The 24519-nt window shown below is 31.0% G+C and overlaps 1 protein-coding gene across 2 annotated transcripts in view; it reads right to left on the reverse strand.

Annotated features, from left to right (window-relative positions):
• The window catches only part of LOC145320707 (uncharacterized), a 37653-nt gene extending 23086 nt beyond the window's left edge, over positions 1-14567 (reverse strand). The window contains exon 1 of one of the 2 annotated variants that reach the window (XR_013880245.1): positions 14184-14566. Coding sequence is in view for 1 of the 2 variants with exons in the window: in XM_080162829.1 (XP_080018955.1) it covers positions 14184-14357 (174 nt within the window). In the remaining variant the exon portion in view is untranslated. Of the gene's footprint in view, positions 1-14183 lie in introns of both variants that reach the window. The other variant, XM_080162829.1, reaches the window with a different exon arrangement.
• Between the last annotated feature and the right edge of the window lie 9952 nt (positions 14568-24519).

The following is a 24519-nucleotide window of genomic DNA, read 5'->3' on the forward strand; positions in this document are numbered from 1 at the left end:
ATTTTCAAACCTTACAAAAATAAGGACTCTAAAATTGATAAAATTAATTTTTTTTTTTTTTTTAAAGAAAATAAGGCATAATGTTACAAGCATAGCTCCTCTACAACAACATTACTTTAGACTTATTTAAATTTGTGTTAATGTTTTGTTTGTCCAATTAGCTGATTAGTTAAGCTACGCTTTTATGGAGGTTGTCGTTCTTTTTTCGTCTGTCAACTCAACTATTATTGCTTTGTTAGGGTGCCAGCTCTCCATATTTGGCGCATAAAAAAAGCTAATTCTCTTGACATAAGCTTTCAATGAGCGCTCATTTAAAGAAAGAATTTGAATAAAATTTTGAATTATTTATCAACAAGAGATGAAATGTGAAAAGAAACATGGATGACAACGGCCATAAAAGCGAAGCTCTTAACAAATCGAACAGAATAACATACATTTAAAAGTTTTCTTTAAAAAAGAATAGAACATCATCAGTTCTGTGTAACTTTAAAAGCTATCCGTTTCAGACAGATCTAGACTGACGGATGGGCTAAAATGTGGAAAAGCTTCGCTGTAAGTAATTTTTGTGTTCACTGCATTAAGTCAGAAGCTATACTAAACTGAAAACTCTATAATTATTACAATAAAACTCAGAAAAATAAAAAAAAGTGAGAAAAAGTATTTGAAGTAAAAAAATTAGGAGAGAGAGAGTGAGGGGGGGGGGTAAGAGAGAAAGAGAGAGAGAGAGATAGAGGGTAAGAGAGGAAGAGAGAGGGATATCGAACAAACTTTAAAACTCAAATAAACGGCCAACCAGTCGTGGTAGAAAAAATGCAAACAATTGGGCCAATAAAAATCAGAAAGTTCAGCCATTTATTGTGATTACGCTGGGCAGCTAGACTTATTTCCCTACTAGACTACGAATATTTTTGTTGATATAAAACTTTTCTATTTTTACATCCAGTTAAACTACAAAACTGAAGAATGTCCACCGAAATATATTTCAATAAATAACAAAGAAGTGTCAAAGACTTTTTAACTCAGTGAATTTATTATTTTCCATTTTTATCGACTAAAACGGTACTGACTAAGTTATAAAAGCTTCACATGGGTCCTTGACAGGCTTAGGGTTTTAAGACATTACTAAGATATTTACAATCTATTAAGCATTACATCTAGAAACTTATATCTGCCAAAATCTAAACATATTATTATGACTTAAGTTTAAGTAATACAATGATATTATCAGCTGATAAGTTTAACAGAGTAAGCAATATCGTAAAAAATCATTTACAAAGTAAATAACAAAAGTAAGTAATGAAATAGAATAGGAAAGTTTATGCAGGGAGTAGGGGGACCATGGAAGTTAAATAAATCTAAAACCCTTTCTTCATTCTAGCATTTACTAGCTACTTAATGTAATGTTTCAAACATAAGAATTAATAAATCGCCCATTGTCCTAAACTTATCTTCCTGCAATTTAATGGTTTATTTTCATATTTGGAATTATTGTATATCAGTCCATTTCATCTATATAGATATTAGTACTAGATGTGTAATTTTGTATGATTTACCAAAATCATATCACACGTAATTATATAATAAGTAAGGAGATGTGCGTGTGTGTGTAAGATGTAGTTTAACAAGTACAATTATGTCTATAAGTAGCCCAGCTGTAATGACTGTTTAACTGTATATCCTAAGATTAAATTATCATTTACAATATTATGAATAATTCTTCATATTTAAAAATTGGCTATGAAATACATAGGGGGGGGGGGGTATGGGACATAGAACTTTAATTACACTGGTACCTAAATTTTTATCAAGTTGAACTCTTAAATTTTGGGTACTTTATATTTTGATTTAATGGTTCCAAAATATTTAGTGTCATCCAAATTTTTCAACCAATAATTTTAATCTACAGAAGGAGTAATTCTGTTTATCATCATTGAGGATATATATATCAATGCACTAAAGAGCAGCTACGTGCCTAATAACTAAAATTACAGGGTATCCTTAATATAATGCATCAAACTAGCAAAATTACTTCGCGTCAGATTAGAATTCCTCGTGTAATTGAAGTCTTCAACATACATACGGGGCAGGCTAGAACATGATCTTGAAATTATAACAACATCATAATTTCAATATCAGGGATATGGGGATGGGACAATGATAAAAATAAAATAATCTTGCCATGAAATAAATTCTGTAATTTTGTGGCCTAAAATTTCCGAAGAGGAAATTTTTTTTTTATGTTGGTAAAATAAAATTTATCTCTCATTGTACGATCTCTATCTCTCTGATATCAACTATATCTACTTTATGTAATCAAAATGAGGGTGGGTTAGGGTATCGATATGATGCTTAATTTGGCCTCTAAAATTGGAAAATAATAACATATATAAGGGGGCAAGATTTAAATCGCGTACTTAATCTAAATAATTCAAAATTAGATCCTTTAGAAGCCAGGGCTCGGCAGCCTTATTAGACCTCAAATTGTTTGGTTAGCAATATGTTATAACTCGCAGTCAGGCCGCACTTCAAAATGTGCTGAAGGGGGTTGTCTACACCCCCTTACCATTTTTCACCCCTCTGTTTACGCCACTGTTAAAAAACTGTTATCATCGAAATTCAAACATAAACATCAATAAACATTCATTTGATAAGGAAAAATCTTCGAAAATTGAGTTCATCAAAAAAATCAACAAAACGTCATGAAATTCCTTGTAAAACAAATGTCTTGCCAAACAGTTGATCCCAATTGAAGAACAAAGCCCCTAACTGCAATAAATCACTTGATACAATATTTTTTTGCAACTGTGTTTGTGGCATAGATCAATAATGTAGACTGTAAAGTACAGGTAAGAAAAAGACTTCACTTAATATTTGCTCATAAAAACATAAATTATGGAAGTTTCAGTCTATCTTTAAGCAGCTAATTAATTTTAAATCAGCCAATAAACAAGAGACTATGTTTGTGCTTGGGCCCAATAGTGCACTATAAGCTACCTGTCTTACAATCTATTGCAATGATGCTTTACTCAAATGCCTCTAACCTTGTGTACTTGTCTTATGTTGTGAGGATACAATTTATCTAGCTGTCAATGATAATCATTTTATTATGCAATATATCGGCAGGGATATGTTACTCGAGAATAAATAAACCCATATGGCAATTTAATCATGAATCTAAAGGGATAAGACAATGGTCGATAAATTGAAGTACATACCTAATGATGATACAAAATATTTCCACTTCTATAGGTTAAAATAAGAGGTTGAAACCTTTGAACACTCAACATAATGATCCAACTAATCAAAATTAACGGAAGTCCCCCAAAGTTGTTAGGCAAACGAAAAAAAAGCGTTATTATAAGACTTTGGGGACTAGTGTAATAAACACCTGATTATAAAGCATTAATTTATCTATCATTGACCCCCACTCATCCATGTATTCCTAAGTATTACTAAGAAGAAACTTACTTTATCAAAAATATTTGTAACACGTTGAAGCAATTATAGATGACTAACACGTTTTATTTATAATCAATTCAAATATTGCAAACAATAAAAATTCAACATAATGGTGCAAATTCGTATTATTTCGCTCTTATCTTTCTAAAATAGTCATTTATCGCAACGTATTATAGACAGCTTTCCGCGGATATCAAAATGGAAATTGTACAATTTAAACTAGTTTTATTAGATCCGAGGGGCCGAAGTCCCTGGGTAACAAAATTTTAATTTAAGATTTTTATTTAATATTAGTGGAAAATTGTCTGTAATACTATGCGATATATGAGATTTTAAATAATAGTGAGAACCGGTTCTAAATCAGCGGATATCAATCGGTTTCAAAGTTATGCTGGAAAAAATGTGTCAAACGATGATAAATTTGTGATTGATGCAAGCATAATCAAGAAATAAAACACAGCATGAATGATAAAGATAAATTTCATCATTAAACAATGATTTATAATAAAAATATGTCGTAAGACTACAGCATTGGCAACTCCTACAAGCGCCCAACGGAGCAACCATATCCCCCCCGCTCTCAGTATTTAGGTTTAAGAATTGATATGTAAATATTCAGTGGGTGGGGGCAGACTAACAAAGCTTAAAAACTAAAAACTATTTTTTTAAGGTAGAAGGGAGATATTTAACTGCCTTCTTGACACCCTCGCTTAATTTTTTTTTTTGGGGGGGGGGGTGGTGTGGTCCACTATCATTTGAAGGAATTACACCCAGCATCGTTAATCAACACAAACATATGATGAGAAATTGGCCAAATTTTAGGATTGCGTAAAAAAATATTTTGTAGATTAATTCTAAAAAATACAACACACTACAATAAAAAATAAACGGTATAATAACACAAAATTGCATGATAGTTTAAAATTTATTTTAGTATTGTTTGTTTTAAACACTTATCTCTGCTTAAAGGGCACTTTTTATTGCTTCCTAGTTCTTAACAATTGTATTCGAGTTTAAGCATGCAAAATTATTTTTCTTTTAAATACTTGACATAAAAATATTTCATTCAATTGAATATTTAAAAAGCCATCTGACTTGTCCGTCTCGTTAAGGGATAAAGAGATAGTTAATTAGAAGATAAAATAATCTTTCTATTAGTTTGCTAAGTATTACATTTTTTATAATTCTTATCGGCCAGCCAGCTACTAAAAAGCTGCCATACGTTAGAAATAAGATAGCTTATTTTTTTTATATTTTCGGCCGAATTCCTAAAAGGGCAGCTAAACGGATTTGAATAAGTGTCTTGTTTACGGCTGGCTCGGAGTGCTAGATATAATATAGTACTTTCCTAACTTTAAAAATATTAATTTATCAATTATTAACATATCCCTGTATTCGCAGTCTCGTCACAAGTTCTTTATAAGGACAAGAAGTACTTATTAAATACAAAGTCTCCATAATGTTTTAATTGACAAAAAGCCATTATGTTCAGATGACAGCAATCAACATAGCATGTCATTATTCAAATGGATATAAAATATACGTGGATATTATGACAGGGGAGGAATAATTTAACATGGACATTAATTTATGGCCAGTTCGTCCATCCTTTAGAAGAGAAGGAATGCGATAAATGAGCTGGATGGGTGGTTGGGATCGATATTTTAGCCAGCTATAAGTTTCGCTTTATTAAGGTACATGTAATCTGGTGTAAGATCCAAGTAATAATAAATCCATTGTCATTAAAAAAACAAAATCAAGATAGCCGTAATTGAAAAACTTTAACAAACCCTTATTCCAATTATGCGAACTCACATTCTGATTGTCTGTACTGAACTTTTTCAATTCATAAAAAAATGTCAAATTTAGATGCACAAAAAAAGAATTATAGAGATGCCATGCTTCTAAAAAAAAATTGCATATTTGTTTACTATTATCAGTAACTTTTGCCCTACATTAAATTGTATTTATAGATCACTTAAAAAAGACCTGTAAATGTTTAAAATTCCTGGACCCAGTGAACTATAACAATAAGGGCAGGCCTGAAGTTGCAAAGAAGAAGCTATTAAGGCCAATCTACAAATCTAGAAATAATACAAATATGACAATTTAAATTTTGAACTTGTCTTTTTTGAAACAACAAAAAAATGTGTGTATCTAAATTGGCTTAATAATATAATAGTTGTGTGTGACAACAACATCCCCTCCCCTTTCAAATATTTGCATAAATTATATTAGTAGCGAAGCTACTCTATAGCTGAAGTCTGTCTGTACGTCCAAACATTCAGTAATTAAGCTTTACTTCCTTGTAAAGTGAAGGATTTTAAACTCCAATTTAACTTATCTTAATATCATATAGTTGTGTTTCATTTTTTTGTGGTTTACATATAATACCGTTTTAAAAAAGCAACATTAAGAATATTTCTATGAAGAAAATTATCCTTATCATTCATGACTTACATGTTTTATTTTCTTTTATTAAAAACAAGTTCTAAGCAAACATGTTTTTTTCTGAAACACATGAAAAAAAATAAAAGAAGTTTGCATATTATATTAGACACATAAAAAAGAAAATATAAAATTACATGTTTTTGTATGCAATTATATAATGAATGATGTATATAATTATTCTCTATAAAAAAGCCTAGTTCGTGAGAAGTCTATTGTCATGTGTACAGGCTTTCTCTTGGACCTGGTTGTTAGAAATAGCCTGATTATTCATCAACAGTTTTACAACTAGAAACCGCCCCGAACTATTTCTCACACTACTAAACCAGTGTCAAAGTTTTAAAGCAAGGTTTGGCTTTGAAAATGTCCCCTAAAAACATTTTTTTCTATTGCGAAGTCTGAATTTCATATTAACAAACCGCAACCGATCAATTTCGAATAATCTGCAGCCTTAGCCGTAACAATCAAAATGTTCTTAAACAATTTGCAGCCGCAACCACAAAACTGCTCGCAGCAAAAAGAAGAAGCCGCCTTTTCAACATTTTTCAGGTATATGACGGCTGCAAAGTCCTGTTTTATTTGAACTTGAATTCCATATAGCTTGTAAAATTTACGGCTAAACCTTGTATAGAACCATGTAGTCATATACATAGGACATGATAATAAACTGATTTCCTATTTCAAGAGATTCAGGCCATAACGACAGCACGACACTATTATAGAGAAGGGTGAGGTGGGGATTAGTAGAAAATTACTTATTAGAAAATAGTAAGAATAGCAGTAGAGGGGGGTAAGTAATAATGATTAAGCCAATTTTTCTGCCCTATTTTGGTTGAAAAAGCCCCCGTTAAAAAGGATAATTATGTCTTTAAATAGGGTTCAAGTATGGTATTTAAATCAGTCAAAATTATCTTTAAAGACAAAGCTAATGGATTTTTTTCAAACATAAAATAAACATTTGTTCTACATTTTTAAACCAATTTAAAAGCACAGAGGGAGTTTTGTCAATAACAATAGAAGTTCAAAAAAATAAAGGAATCGTGACAAACTATTCATTCTTTCAAAGACACCTAATAATTCTCAAACATAACGCTGTCAAATTTAATAACCCAGTCTCAAATATTCTTATTTTTGCAACACAAAGGTGGAATTTTTTTTTATTCTAAAATGTTATCTAATATCTAAAACAAACTATAATTAAAAATGATGTTCTAAATTAATGTCCTAATTTAAAGTTGAAAACGTTTTAATGAACCTATTTGATGAGAATGAATCTTCCTTTTTATATCAAGCATACTCAAACATTTTATATAAAAACTAAATCTTCATTAAAAATGAATAGGTTTATGTAACAAACCTCAATTTAAATTTAGACAGAAATAGATGACTCCCCTAACTCCCCCCCCCCCCACCCCCACAACACCTGCTAGTAGCAAACCCCATCAGGAAATTGTTCTAATTTGGGATATAAAAAAACGTCAGACACCCCCACCCCTCTTTCCCTCTTTCTATGTGTTATCTAATAGCCTGAAGGTTTTATTATTACGGACAAATTTGATACAATTCGAAATCCAGCTGAGATTTTGATGACCAGGCTAGCTTTACATGTAACTAATGATTACGTGTTGTAATTATGTCCCAATTTGTTGGTGTTAAAAAGACTAATATAGTCAAAAAATGTCGCAAAAATTCTTTATTTTATCTAAAAATAGAAGGCTAGACTTTACAACCGTCTAAAAGTCCAAATTTGTAAATTTTACTGCCCTAGTTTAGGAAGAAAGATTGAAAAATGCCATTTGTATCCAGATTGATGATTTATTAAAAAAGATAAAACAATTTTGCTATTTTCAATTAGCATAAAAAAATCTACGAGCCAAAAAAGGAATTCGTTTCTCAGTTTCTATGAATTTAATTCTAAAGGTTCTAAATCTTAAAGACTGTGGGAAGAATGGAATTAGAGGTTGAACTTTTTGATTTTAATTAAATATAAAAATTAATCACAAAAATGTAGACAAATAAAGAATTAAATTCTACAAATCCTACAATTGTTTTTAAGAAAAACAAAATTCTAAGGAGTAAAAAAAGTAAAATTGAGCAAAAAGTTTGAACCCAGTTATTAGCCAAGACGAGCTCATTTTCTTGGGTTGGCTAGTTTCACACGGTAAAAAAAATAATTCTTTTTACAGTAATACTTTTTATATAAAGTAGTAATGTTATTTTTGTCTAAAGCTTAAGATTTTAATAGCGCCTATACTGATTGAGTTCTACTTTTAAATGGAAGCTTAACGTAAATCCAAGGATGGTTTTAGGCTGTTTTTCACCCCTTCTATCCCTTAGATACCAGGAGCACATAAGCTCTTATATCCTTATAGCATATAATTAAATCTTTAAATGTATGATTTTTTTACAGTGTATATATGATACATATATTTTCATTTAAAGACTACTCGGGCTTTGAGAAAGAGATAGGTGCTATTACCATCACTAAATTACCAGGGAAGGAAAAAATGGCTTCCCATTGGGACAGGCATATAATTATGCTACCAATAAAACCTATTCAACCCAAAGAAAGGAAAGGAGGAAGAAATAGCTGGGGTTCAAGAAGGTTTAAAAAGTTGGAAGGCTGGAAATATATTTCTTTCTTTAAAAAGCAGTCTAAGTATATTGTTTCTCCTTATTAAATCTTGCCTTTTAATTTAGAATTGTATTCTTTAACTAATTAAATAAATTTGTCAGAAAAAAATAAAATCGATATAAAAAAATATTAACTATTCTTTTATAAACTTCTAATAAAAAGTACAATGTTTTTCAGACTTACCAGTTTAAAAGTTAGAATCAAAATAGACGAAAAAGAAGTACTGCTAAATCTTTACAGTTTTATATTTGGATAAAATATTATATATTTTTCTTAAAAACACACACACATATATAATACCCATGAAACAATCATGTTTTAAATCATACTCTGACAATTACTTATAATTTAAGACATTTCATTTGCAATTAGTAAAAACAATAGGCCTACACTATTATACACCAAATAATCACACACACACACACACACACACAAACATATATACACACACAAAATATATAGAAAACCATTTCAACAATATGTCTTTATATGACATTTGATATGAATATCATATAATTAAATAACAGTATTATAGGACATTTGTTATGAATAATAAAGAATTTTTCATTTCATTTACATAGATGACATTTTATTTAATATTTACATTTATTGATTTTTATGTCAAATATGCAGATTGTGATTAAATAATAAAAACAAGGATGACAACATCCATAAGTAGCGAAGCACAAAAAATTGTGGATGGGAATACGTAGAAGTAGATTTAAAGTGTATTTATTAAAATCAAGAATAGATTTATTGGAGAAAATAAACACGAAACCTTTTTTTATTTTGTATGATGAAGACGGTTAAAGTAAATTACATACTAGATGCACATAACAATGGGGGAAAAAATTTGAAACTGCAAAAAAGTTTTAAAATTGGACCAAAAATACCAAAGATATGGGGAAATATGTCAAACATAAAAATAGCCAAAAACCTGCTAAAAGCAGGGAGGAAGGGAGGGGACAATGGATCGAATATTCATATTTTAGGAGTCTCAGACTTTGGGGACTGGCTTAAAGGGAATGTGCATGAATTTAGCAGTTTCTGACTGACTTTGGGGACTAAAATATGAATGACGTCACGAGAAATCATGCAACATGACGGGGCATTCTTATGCTAACTAGCGCAATAATAAAAATGTAAACAATAAACAAACAGACAGAAAATTTTTACTTTAATTGTTTTAAAATCATAATGAAAAAATAATTATGGAATATTTGTTTGCAGTTATGATTATATAAATTATTGTATTTATTTTTTTTAAATTAATAATTAAATTGCTTTTAGATATCTTTCATTAATCAAATTTAAAATAAATGAGTTATAAAGTAGCTACGCTAATAGAATATATTTTATTTTATAATATTTGTATCCTTTTATATATAGAAATACGTTTTTTGTATGTTGATATAGTTCTCCATTATAGAGGGCATTACATTACAAGATAAAATTTAGTCTAGTGATGATTTTATAAAAATTTTAAAAGCGAAGCTTTTTATAATTTAAGGGTCGGTCTGTCCGTACGTCTGTCCATTACGGTTAGCTCATTTTGTTAAATTAAACAGATTAGAATTGTCCTATCAATTTCAAACTTTACATGATGATTTCTATAACAATTAGGTATCACTTGGAAAACGAAGCAACTCTATAAGAATAAGAATATTTTTCAGATGAAATCTTGTATAAAATGCAAACAAGCAGAAAATGTGATACTGCCTAGGTTTCCAGGAGAACAACAAAATGGTTACGGTATATATACATTTTTTATCAAAACAAAGTTGACAACTACCAAAGCATAGAAATTTAAATATTAAGAAAATATGTTGTAATTAATGGAATGTTAGGAAGGGAAAGACATACAGATTGACATTTTTAATCATACTGTACATTTGCCACTAATTATTAACAGTTAGAAGATTGCTTTTCGGTTATCATTTCATTCTTATTAGGTACCTAATTTTGAGAAAAGTAAGGGAATAGTGAATAGTCCCTTACGTAACATCGCCCCATATGGGGCTATTCTTCGTATTTTAAAATGGCTTTTTATAGGTTATTTTAGGTTAGGCTAGGTTAGGTTAGGTTATATTGGGTTAGATGATTGCCCCACAGGGTTAGAGCCTCCCGCAGGGGCTATAAATAGGAAAAAAGCTACTGTGTAAAATACGAAGAATCGCCCCATATGGTGCGATGTTACGAAAGGGACTATATCCAAAAGTAATTTCCAGTTATGGTTTTTAAAAGCGAAGCTTTCTATAATTAGGGTCGGTCCGTACGTCCGTCCGTCCGAGATAGATAGCTTTTAATTAGGCATGTTAGAATTGTTCTATCGATTTCAAACTTTGCATGATGATTCCTGTAGTAGTAAGGTACGATTTAGAAAGTGTAGCAACTCTATAACCATTACCAGAATGTCCGTACGTCCATTTTAAACATGTTGATTTTTCTACTTTTTTAACCACAAATTTTTATGTGATCTAATTATCAGTTTGATCTGATTTTTGGTATATTGATTTCTGGAACAACAAAGAACAATATTATAAGCAAAGCAACTCTATAATCAAGTCCTAAAAGTGTAAGTATGTCCATAAACATTATGCTCTATCAAGCAGTTTATCAACAAATTTACTTACAATTTTGCTTCGAATCTTATACTTCTATATTCTGATTATTCAGTTCAGACACTATACAAGTGTTAATGTCCGTTTGTCCTACCGTTTCAGTGCTTCGCTTTTATGGATGTTGTCATCCTTGTTTAACTAGGTAGCAGTAGGTAATAATTTCATTGGTATTTATATTAGTTCCGAATTAATATTTTTGCCTTTCAGTTAAGCCTATAAACACTATAAAAAATATTTATTTCAGATGACTAACAAAGAGAAAATTAGCTTTCCTGAAAGAAGATGTTATTGATATGGTGCGAACGTGCAAGAAAGAATTTAAGTTACATCACGGAGGGAATCTGCAGCGTGTAGGGGTGGTCTGTAGTTTGACATTTACATAATTTTATTTTTTTTAAGCGAAGCTTTTCTATGATTACGGTCGGTCCGTCCGTACGTCCGTCTGTACCTCAGTCACAGAGAGTTAGCTCTTTTCGTTAATTTAAACAGGTTAGAATTGTCCTATCAATTCCAAACTTTGCATGATGATTCCTGTAATAGTTAGGTACAATTTAGAAAGCGTAGCAACCCTACAATCAATACCAGAATGTCCGTACATCCATTTGAAACATGTCGATTTTTAACTTTTTTGATAACTAATTATCCGATTCTTCAGATTTTTTGAAAACTGATTCCTATTATACAATGTTATAAGCAAAGCATCTCTGTAAACAAGTCCTAAAAATTTAAGTATGTCCTTAAACAGTATTATCTATTTATGCAGTTTTGCAACAAATTTACTTACAATATTGTTTGTACTGAAGCATTAATATTCTGCTAATTCAGTTCTGACAATCTACAAGTGTTAATATTCGTTTGTCCTTCCATTTCAGAGCTTCGCTTTGATGAATGTTTTGATCCTTGTTTAATTTTATTTAAAAGGGGGTCATTTAGAAGTTTATTTTACTTTTATCAATTTGTTTTATCTGATACTTTCCAAAATATGTTTTATTAATACTTTATCAATAAAAAGTAAATTTTTTGTAACTAGACCAAATATAATTAGGAATTAGAACCATAAATCTAAATACAAAACTAGAAATATCCTTGAGACATTTTATTCTGCAACCTTTTTTATTCATAAACATTTTTTATCAAGTTATTTTGTTTATACCTAGTGTGTGTAACTGTGTAGTACGTCTTAAACTGACAATTTTTTTAGATTTTAAAAAGTTAATCTAATTGATTTTATTTTTATTTATTATTTTGTTGTAATTAAATCAGGGTAGCCCCTTTCGTGACAACACCCCTTAAGGGGAGTTTCTTTGTATTTTCACAGTAGCTTTTCTCCTATTTCCAGCCCCAAGCAATTTTGAAAATACGACGAATCGCCCCTTAAGGGGTGTTGCCACGAATGGGACTATACCCATAAATCATTTTTGATTCAATTGTTTTATATTAACAATTCTATTGTGATATGATATATACATATATGTATTATTTAAGTAGATTTTGTTGTTATTTTAATAATTTTTAATACAATTGTTTTAACTGATTCTTGTTTATTATTTACTAGCGGCTACACCCCTAGAAGCCTCTAGGGGCACTGGTAGGAGGAGGAAAAGTCGACCTCATCCCATTTTAAAATTGAGTTTCAAAGAAGTAAAAAAACATATTTTTGGGGGGGAGGGGATGAAGAAACCCTCTCCAAAAATAGTTTAAAACCTCCCCACTGTAAAGGAGAACAATATCGGTTCAGGGGTTAGCGAGATCCTTCGGGACAGACAAAAAACGCTTACTACTTTATATAATAGGATTACGATTTAGAAACAATAAAAACTCAATTGTTACTAGAAAATCCGTACGTCCATTTATAACATGCTCATACACATATAATAGTAAGCTGCGCTAATATCCAATAAAAAGTAGTAAGTTTTGTTTATTTATAGCTTAAGAATTTGGTTACCGATCCGATTAAGTTCTACATTTTAGGGAAGATGCATAAAGGTCCTGAAATCCTTTTAGACTGTTTTTATAATTAAAATCTTAAGATGGTTTTATGCTATTTTTCTACGCTAAATTCTAAAACTAATATTCTTTAGTAAATGAATTGCTACCAAGTTCTTTATCTTGATAATCAGAGGCTATTAGTAAAGTAGAATTTGGGGGATGGTGCATTTTGAATTAAAATTAATTTAAAAATGAATAAATTTCCAATAAAAGTTGCACTATCAGAAATACTCGTTTTATCTGGAATTATCTGGTTTTTCAACCTTAAAGTGTCACAACTATAAAATTGAATTAATTGCCCATTGTCCCCTCCCTTCCTCCCTGTGCTAAAAGGCAGTTTGGCCGCCATTATTTCTTTTCTTAAAACACCAGAAATTTAATGTTAATATCTTTAACTGAAAAATTTTTGAAAATTGAACTATAAACACCAAAGATGTGGGTAAAAATGTGATAAATACAAAAATAGCCAAAAACCTGCAAAAAGGCAGTCTGACAGTCATTGTTGTTTTCTTCAAATGACAGGAAATTTAATTTTGATATCTTTAACTGAAAAAATTTCGAAAATCGGACCATAAACACCAAAGATATGGGGAAAAATGTGAAAAATATAAAAATAGCCAAAAACCTGCAAAAAGGCAGTCTGACCGTCATTGTTGTTTTCTTCAAATGACGGGAAATTTAATTTTGATATCTTTAACTGAAAAAATTTTGAAAATCGGACCATAAACACCAAAGGTATGGGGAAAATTTGGAAAATATAAAAAAATAGCCTAAAACCTGCTAAAAAGCAGTCCGACCGCCATTGATGTTTTATAGTTAATTGGGCTCCTTAATGATGGGAATGTTGTCAAAAAATTTCAGCTCTTTATCTTTTATAGGAGCCGAGAAAATCACGTTTCCCCCAATTCATTAATTACGGACGGACGGACGGACGGACGGACAGACGGACGGACAGACGGACAGACGGACGGACGGACATTGTGAATTATAGAGTAGCTTCGCTACTAAAAATAATGTTCTTTATTGTTTACCTGTATAAAAATATGCTCACAAAATCTGGTGGCCAGACAGGTTTTGCCAACCCTAGCATCACCTACCAGCACGACCACAATTTCATCCGGTTTGCTGGCGGTCAGCCGCCCGCTGGCAGCTGCACTACTGCCGCCGCTGTTACTCACTTTTCTGCCGGCTTGCTGTTGACTCATTATAATGGTCTTAGATGTTAAGGGCAAACTTATGTCATATGAATATTTCAAGTAGCACTGCTACTCTATAACTATAATATGTTTTATTTTTCCTTTATAGTTCACAAATTCTTCATGATATGTACGTACACTATATCAGTTCAAAAACCACTTTAAAAAACATACACGTAGTATCTGTATGCTACGCTGACTCTTTCAAAAATTCAACTAAAGGTTTTTCTTTCGCGCTTTGCCCCCTCTCCCTTCCCTTTTTCACTCTGTTTATCATCTTCACATTCCTTCTCCCCCTTTCTCTCTCCTTCTAATTCCTTCTCTTCTCTATTTAAACCGTGGATGACAAAATTTAGTGTGTATGTAAAGGCTCTTTTTCATATGATATTTTTGTAATTGAAAAAAAGCGCAGGAGGCAGTTTGCGTTTTTAATACACTATAATAAAAATGGACTAACAAAGAACAAAATTGGGGATAAAACATATTTTTAAAGTGAATTTTTCTAAATTTTGAACTTATAGATCTAATAGTATTTTAAGTACTAGCGGCTACGCCCCTAGAGGCCTCTAGTGGCATTTTGAATGTTTTTTTTATTTAAAATATCTAATTAGAAAAATAATTGGTTTACGTTTCGTTCAAGTTTCTTTTTCGGTAGGGGTAATTTTTTTCTAGGAGCGATTTCTCTTGGGAGGATGGTGGTACCCTCCCCCAAAATAGTTATAACCCTTCCCGGGACCTATAAGAAGCTACCCTGTTAAGGAGAACCCGATCGGTTCAGCGGTTAGCGAGATCCTTCGGTACAAACACATAGACATCCTGTTACTTTAGTACAAGGATATGAAAAATAAAGAATGATTATATTATTTAGATAAGTACTTTACTTTTATTATCATATCATCATTAAAAAGAAAGCATCTTTATAAATATGATGTCTTTAGGAGAAGATGTGTCTTTATAAATCAAGTGCATCTAAAGATTTCTTATAAAAAAAAAATTTATATTTTCTTGCTGAGACTTCTAAATATTAGCAGTTTTAAATCATATCTTTTTTACTTTCCTTGAGTTAAACATAGATTGATATCTTCATTTTTCTAGCTACCCCCATCTTACCCCTCTTAAAGTCCCTGGATACTAGGGGAGCAGTTGCTAGTGAGTTATAATATACAGTGAAAACTATAAATAAATATAAATATTGGGTAATTTTTTAAAAAAACAATAGTAAAAATATTTTATTAGATTAAAAATGATTTATAAAATGAGAAAATATTTCCTTAAATTGTGTATTATTTTCTTCAAAATGAATAAAAGTATCTTGAACATATACAGGGTGGGGCAAATAAGACCGGACAAACTTTAAACGGCCATAGCGCCAAAACTACTTGACCAATCAGGACGTTTGACCACACTATAAAAAGCTTAGGTAATGACCCTTTAGCACAAAAAAATCTTTGGACGAAGATGGACGTGTACAACGAGCTGGCCGCGCATATGTTCAACAAGGCAGATTCCAAATGCGCCGGTGGTTTAAACTGGCTTCTCGACTAGGGCCCCCTAAATCTGACCTCAGCCCATCTGTAGATGAGGTAGAGTTATGTAACATGCTGGGGATACTGTCAGATACATAAGTAGGACACTTGAAAAGACTAGAGCTCTCTATTTGAAATGGCTTGGACATAGTACTCCAGCAAAGTGAAACGGGGCAGATTTTGAGATTTAAAAAACGTTAAAAACCGTGAAAATTCGTGAAAATTTCTAGGTTTTTGACTTCACGGACCCATATTGAACTTAAAAACTCATTGTAGACTATGGGTTGCGCTGACAACCATAGCTGAAACTTCATGCCATTTCTAAAAAGGTAAAAACGTCGTTCTAGCTCAACTGTAGTCCAAATAAGAGCCTCCGTGTATAAGGGTAGCTTGAAAGTTAGGCAAATTTAGATCCTGCAGTTACTCACGTTCCTAAGGAAATGTGGCCTCCCAGCAGCCCGATCTTAATTAAATGGACTTTCGGGCCTGGGGCTACTTTGAAGCATGCACCAATAGACGTGCCCATGCCACAAAGACCTCCCTTATTACCACTATCAAGGAGAACTACGCCAGCTTGGACAGGTACATTTTGACCTGGACCTGCCGGCGGTTGAGGAGGCGGGTAGAGACGATGATTAAGGCTGGCAGCGATTTTATTGAATAATCTAATAGTCATATATCTATTTTGCTTGCCAGTTTTTAAAAATCAATAAAATCTTTAAAATTGATGATTTTATGTTCATTTGTTTAGAAGTTAGAATTTGTCCGGCCTTATTTGCCCCACCCTGTATATTGACTTGGTAACCATGTCCGGAACAGCGAACTGAGCAGCTCTGCGCTTCTTTCATCTTCATATGCGTCCCGTTTATTACAAATCTTCCTCCCCCCTTCCCTATATACTTTACTACTTATAGATAGACACAAACTAACTCTTTCATTCTATTGGTTAGAAATCATGATCACGTGACTATTTTGACTAATGAGAAATCAGTAAATTATGATTTTTTATAGTACTTTATGAGATGTTTCCTAATTAGAGCTTGAAAAGTTATTAGGTCATATTAAATAAACAGCAAAACTCTTCTACAATAAAGATATACCCCACCCATCAATCCATTCGTAGTCACAATGCCTAACGGTTTGACAGGGTTAGCATTAATAGATATAGAATATACTTGGTGGATATATTGACAGGAAAATATTTGTCATAAATTTAGGTTGCTAACATGGATCTTATTTATTGGTCAGTTCGTTCATCCGAGAGAAGGGAAAGGAACGCGGCAAGGGGCGGGTGGGGGTTATTGTTAATTTAACTATTGATATATCAAAAAACATTGTCTGTTAGAAATGCCTTTTTATGATGCACAAATTTTTTGTCAGAAAGACCATACAGGGTAACAAATTTATTATTTTACCATCACTATTTTCATGCAGGGATCTAAAGGGTTAAGACAATGGTCAATAAATTGATGTACATACCCAATGTTAATACACAAAATTAACCCTTTAGTACATTACAATAATTGGTTGACACTCAACTTAATAAACCAACCAATCAAAATCCATTAAAAGTCCCCAAAGTATCTCTCTCTCTCTCTCTGATGTTATGATCCTTGTTGCGAAATAGAGCAATTAATCATTAATCTCACGCTTCTTATTGATTTGTCAAAGCAGACAAAATTTTTAAGGTCAAGAGACATTTTTAATCAGCCTGTAAAAATTTAAATTTCAGGTTTAATTTCTAAATTCTAACTAATTTTATTTATAGACTTTATCCTTAAAAAGGTAAAAAGTAATGGATATTTTACAAAAAATTAGCGAAGCTACTCTACAACTCTTTTTGTCTGTCTCTCATTCCGCAACGCCAAAGGGAAATTTGATTTTCTCGGTTACTATTCAAAATAGTCTGCTGATTTTTTTGTTTGAAAATTCCCGATTTCAATTAGCATCCAGCATATAATTTACTTGGTCCGCAAGTCTTACAGTTATGCTACAAAAATATGATAAAAGTATAACATTTAAAAAAAACAAATGTGAAAGGTTTCGTGATTTCTGAAACATATTAGAATATATGTCAATCATACAATATCATCTACTGTTGATATGACTTTGTCAGTGTTTCCATACATGATTTTTGAGTGCTTAGCTGCTTAAGGATGTTGTCATCCTTGTTTTTTTTAAAACAATCTTAAATATTATGAATAAAAGAAAAAGTAGATTTAAGAAATTAAGTTTCATGATAATTATGATCTTTCATAATAATAAATGAGAAAATAGATAAGATTATGAAGATAAATTGATATATATCCTCAAATTATGATGTACAAATTTTATCCCTTCTGCAGATTCAAATTATTGGTGGAAATGTTTGGAAACTGAAAGTTTGTACAATCCAATCAAGATTTATTTAGAGTCGCCAAAGTCTTAAAGCCAAAAAATGAAGAATCGTCTGTATAAAACTTTGTGGGATAATTAAAATTTATATTCCAATGTACTCTTATATTTGGATAAATGAAAACAGTAAAAGTGTCTGACTATGACGTCAGAAAAAATTAACAATTAACCAATGAGAAGCCAGTATTCACAATGGTAAAATATATAGCGGCCTCTCATTGGTTAATTGTTAATTTTTTCTGACGTCATAGTCAGACACTTTTACTTTTTTCGGATAAATGAACATTCGACCTGAGAAATAATTAGAGCTGAAAGTTTGGAATGTAAACATATGTCTATACTATTGATTTTTATTTTAAATTAATAAAATCAGACTGAAAATTAAGATCATTATCCGTTTTATAGTGTCATCTTACAAAGCTTAAGCCATTAATATAAAACTTTTATTTCAAATGTACTTAGGAGCCTTTTTAAGTTGATAAATTTATATTTCCTTTGATAAGAAAGAAAGGTTACCATTTTATTTCCATTGTTTGTTTGGATATAGTCCCTTTCGTGGCAACGCACCTTAAGGAGCGATTCTTCGTATTTTTCACAGTATGTTTTTTCCTATTTAAAGCCCCTGTTGGGGGCTCTAACCCTGCGAGGCCAATTGCCTGACTCTGTGGGACAATCACCTGACCCAATATAACCTATCCTAACCTAAACTAACCTATAAATAGCCATTTTAAAAATACGACGAATCGCCCCTTAAGGGCCGTTGCCACGAAAGGGACTATTCCCGTTTCTTTTTATAATACTAGAGACTATGCTCCTAGAGGAAGTCAATCCCCCCCCCCCCAACTTTAAATTTTTTGAAAAGGAAAAGGTAAAAAAAATTTGGAGGGGGGCATTTTTTTCTATAGGACATTTCTCTAGTAATAGTGGTGGCACCCTCCTAGAACCTATGAAAAGCTACACTGCACTGTAAAGAAGAACCATATCGATTCAGCCGTTAGCGAGATCCTTCGGTACAGACAGACACAGATCTTTGTAATTTTAAATAATGATAAAGTTTTACTTATGATTAGGACACTAAGAAAAAACGTTAGTAATATAGCAGCGATGATACCCTACATTTATTGATTGTTACATTGACAGCAATGCATTAAAAGTAGAATAATCAGCTGAAAAAATCAGTAACTAAAATATTCTAAACTTACAAACAATGAATCGTCCCAAGGAAAACTATGACGTCAGAAAAAATTAATAATTAACCAATGAGAAGCCAGTATTCACAATGGTAAAATATATAGCGGCCTCTCATTGGTTAATTGTTAATTTTTTCTGACGTCATAGTCAGACATTTTTACTGTTTTCGTCCCAAGAGAGAAGGGATGTTGTCACATCTAACATATATTTTATGTCAAAAACAGTTGTTGAAATTTTTATTTAACATTTTTTGTCTCTGAAAAAGGTGTCCAAAAAAAGCTTAAAACCTGCCCTGAACAATATCAAACTTTTTATAAAATTATGACAAGATTGGACCACCTGATTGCGAGATCTCAGCGGACATACACACAGAGCCATGCATACATTTTCATACTGTGTAGGATATTGGAAAATCTTTGCAAAATTTAAACTGTTTCGTCCTTGTTTTTTGCGTAACATTTGGCTCGGGAATTATGACTAGTTAGTGGTAAATATATGTGTTGTTCCACAGGGAGGGAGTAGCAATAGTAAGAGGAAATGGACTTTAAATTATACAAGTCCCCAAACTTTTTCAGACACGTTTTAAATTGTTGAGTTCAAAAGTTTGGGTGGTTCAAGAAGGTAAAATTTTGTTTATAACCCCCCCCCCCCTCCCTTAAAGGGCCCCCACCCAACCAATCATAAGCTACAAAGGCATATTTTAGGACAAGAATTTAGGATGAGGTAAAATTAACATCCATTGTCCTATCCCCTGCAGCCGTGGTGTTGTTGCCCTCGTCAATTTCTTATTCTACATAATCAGAAAAACATTCAATACCAAGGCATATGTGAGAAATCATAGAATAATATTGCACAGAACAGAGGTGGGTTCTTAAAAAGAAAATCTACTAAACGTTTATTTAAATTTAAGAAGAGTATAGGCAAATTAAAAAAAATAATAAAGATTGTAGATTTTAAACAAATAATTCCTTCTTTCAATTATAAAATATTTTATTATTATTAGGTGGCATTAGCACCTGTCCAAATTCTATGTAAACTATTGTTCAGTGTAAAAATGATTGAAGTTTGTTGTATTTTCCTAATGGAACTGCAGTATTGTTTAACAATAATTATAACAATACTCTTTTTTTTTGATTGATTTCAAATAATTTCTGACAACTTACTTAGAGTTACTTTAACTAACGATCTAATACTTATACACAATATTTACAATTTTAAACTTTTTACCAACTACCCGAGTACCCACCCCCCTCAAATAAAAAAAGCTTGGACTTCCTTGTTTGAGAGGCTGATTATTAATTTTTTAGTAGCTGCATTTCTAAAAAACAAGGATGACAACATCCCTAAAAGCGAAGCACTGAAACGGTAGAACAAACGGACATAAACTCTTGTATAGTGTCTGAACTGAATAATATATATAAAGTATAAGAGTCGAAGCAAAATTGTAAGTAAATTTGTTGAAAAAACTGCTTGATACAGGATAATGTTTATGGACATACTTACATTTTTAGGACTTGGTTATAGAGTTGCTTCGCTTATAATATTGTTCTTTGTTGTACCAGGAATCAATATACCAAAAAATCAGATTAACCGGATAATTAGATAACATAAAAATTTGTTGTTAAAAAAGTAGAAAAATCAACATGTTTAAAATAGACGTACGGACATTCTGGTAATGATTATAGAGTTTTCTAAATCGTACCTAACTACTACAGGAATCATCATGCAAAGTTTGAAATCGATAGGACAATTCTAACATGCCTAAATTAACGAATAAAAGCTATCTTTCTCGGACGGACGTACGGACGGACCGACCCTAATTATAAAAATCTTTGCTTTTAAAAATTTGAACATAGCAGAAGGTTGTGTGATTTTTAATGCAGTATTTTAATCAATCTAATTTTGCCCATTAATTTCATTATTCTTATTCAGATGATAAATTTAAAATAACCAGATTATAAGTTCTTTTTATCAAATATCTAAGACAGGTTAATAGTTGAATAACATCTAAAATTGGGGTCTTACCAATGAAGCACCAAATTTCCACTTTTACTTCACTCAATGATCTTCTAGAAACAAAATTTAAAATATGACAAATCATACAAAAGGAAGCTTTTTTTTGGAGAAAAGAATATGTACATAATTAAGTAATTTAATGAAGGAGGAAAAGTAGATAATATAATAGTTATTTATCGCATCGTATTATAAACAGCTTTCCGCGTTTATTAAAATGAAAAAATAAAAGATTTAAACAAAACTGGTTTTAGTTTTATGATTTTTCATTTTAATATCCGTGAAAATTATCTGTAATACAATGTTATACCTGATTTTTCAGTATGACTGAGAACCGTTTCTAATCCAGCGGTTTCAAAGAAATACTGGAAAAAGAATTTGATACCAACTTAAGAGATATAAGTTTTCCGGAATTTTAATGTAGGGAGTAGATTTGAAATCTGCATCAAATTTTAAGGATTTTTTTATAAAATTCATTTTTTGTATAATTCTTTATCTAAATCGGAAATGCAAATTAAGTTAATTAATTTTGGCATCCGTGATTGGTGGATTTAAAAAATCTGCACCCTGATTGGATGTCGTACATCATTCAACCAATTAGAGCACAGGTAGTTTAAAATCCAACTATCCTATTGGTCAAAATTAATTAACTTAAAATGTATTTCCGCTTTTAGATAAAGAATTATACCAAAAACGAATTTTATAAAAAATCCTTAAAATTTGATGCAGATTTCAAATCTACTCCCTACATTAAAATTCCGGAAAACTTATATCTCTTAAGTCCAACATACAATTTTTATGAGAGGTTTGGTGATTCCATTTACTAACATTTTCTACTTTTCAAATGTTGATTAAAAATACCCAGGTTCTACGAAATACCAGAAAAAAAACTCGTTTTACCAGAAAAGTGGTAAAGCTGGTCAACCTGGTATAATATACCAGTTTCGTGGTAAATTTTACCAGCAAAAATTTTAGCCAAAAAATTAGTCAAATTTTACCATTTTTTTTGTAAAATTTGACGAAACAAAAAAACCCGTTTTTTGTGTTTTAAATAAAAAACAGCTCTTCATAAACAGTTGTAGTACTTTAAAATAATGACTTTTATACAATGAAGCCTAAATTTAAATTTTTTTTTTTTTTTTCAATTTTACCACTTTTGGAAGTTTTACCAAAAATGTGGTCAATTTTACAACTCTATTTTTCAGGTTAAGTCCGAATTTTCGGACTTAGACAAAAAAACACAATTTGGTCAATTTTTACCAAAAAGTTGGTAAAATTTGACAAGGTATTTTTTTAGGCTAAGTCCAGATTTTTGGACTTTGCCAAAAAAAATGAACTTGGTAAAATTTGACCAACTTTTTGGTAAAAATTGACAAGGTAAATTTTTAGGCTAAGTCCAAATTTTTGGACTTTGCCAAAAAAAAAAACTTGGTAAAATTTGACCAACTTTTTGGTAAAAATTGACAAGGTAAATTTTTAGGCTAAGTCCAAATTTTTGGACTTTGCCAAAAAAAAAAACTTGGTAAAATTTGACCAACTTTTTGGTAAAAATTGACAAGGTAAATTTTTAGGCTAAGTCCAAATTTTTGGACTTTGCCAAAAAAAAAAACTTGGTAAAATTTGACCAACTTTTTGGTAAAAATTGACAAGGTAAATTTTTAGGCTAAGTCCAAATTTTTGGACTTTGCCAAAAAAAAAAACTTGGTAAAATTTGACCAACTTTTTGGTAAAAATTGACAAGGTAAATTTTTAGGCTAAGTCCAAATTTTTGGACTTTGCCAAAAAAAAAAACTTGGTAAAATTTGACCAACTTTTTGGTAAAAATTGACAAGGTAAATTTTTTGGCTAAGTCCAGATTTTTCCAAACAAACATCCTTCTACTTAATGATAAACATCGCAAATAAAATATAATGAGGAAATATTCAGACCTAATACTTTCCAAACAAAGCATCCTTTTACTCAGCACTATTTGCTTTCGTTATATCGAATATGAAATTAATAAAATATGATGATAATGATTTTATTTAGAATTTATTTCATATTATAACATAACAGGTCATATAGATATTATCCAGGTCAATACTGAAACTACAAAAGATTGGCATCCAAGATAACAACAGTCTACTACTGATGCCTAAATGTCGATTGATAACAGTGCCACCTGGAGAGGTAAATTGTAATGCTGCTTTTATGGAGATTAATGTACTGAAGAACAATCAGGCAAGTCTCCTACCTGGAGGTACTCTGACTATTTGGCTGGAAGTTATAAAACCTGGACCTGAAAGTGCAGTATCCTGTCTCTCTGGTGACCTGGAGAATTGTTTTGAGGATCCAGAGTTTACCATGATTGTTTGATAGAAACTAGTACATCCAAATTAAAAGTGCACAAGTTTATACTTGCCTCAAGATCTCCAGTATTTAAGGTAGGTTTTTCCATTCTTACTTGTTAATTAAATTCTTGTCAATATTTTTAGGTAAATTTTTAGGCTAAGTCCAGATTTTTCCAAACAAACATCCTTCTACTTAATGATAAAAATCGCAAATAAAATATAATGATGATAATGATTTTATTTAGAATTTATTTCATATTATAACATAACAGGTTATATAGATATTATCCAGGTCAATACTGAAACTACAAAACTTACTAGTATCGTTTCTGTAAATAACATTTTTTAGAATTTTAGCTTGTGGAATGTTTGGAGCTCTCGAGTAGAACTTAATTAATAAACACCGATTGGGCGGATTGTAATCAATACGCTTTATATGTTAAAGTCAATATTTTTTAGAATTTTAGCTGTGGAATGTTAGGTGTCAACATTGTCGTCATAATAAACACTGATTGTATATCAATACGCTTTATTTAAGTTAATTTTAACTGACTAACAGAATATTCTCTGTTCAACATTGATCGTCATAATAAAACTTATTAGTATCGTTCTGTAAATTATTTGTTAATTTTAACTGACTAACATATTTTAACATATTTTCTCGGTTCAACATTGTCGTTATAATAAATATAATGAAATTTTTTGTATAATCTGTGA

The sequence above is a fragment of the Acartia tonsa genome, chromosome 1 (assembly GCF_053477335.1).
Source record: "Acartia tonsa isolate MP-2025a chromosome 1, ASM5347733v1, whole genome shotgun sequence".
Taxonomy (NCBI): Eukaryota; Metazoa; Arthropoda; class Copepoda; order Calanoida; family Acartiidae; genus Acartia; species Acartia tonsa.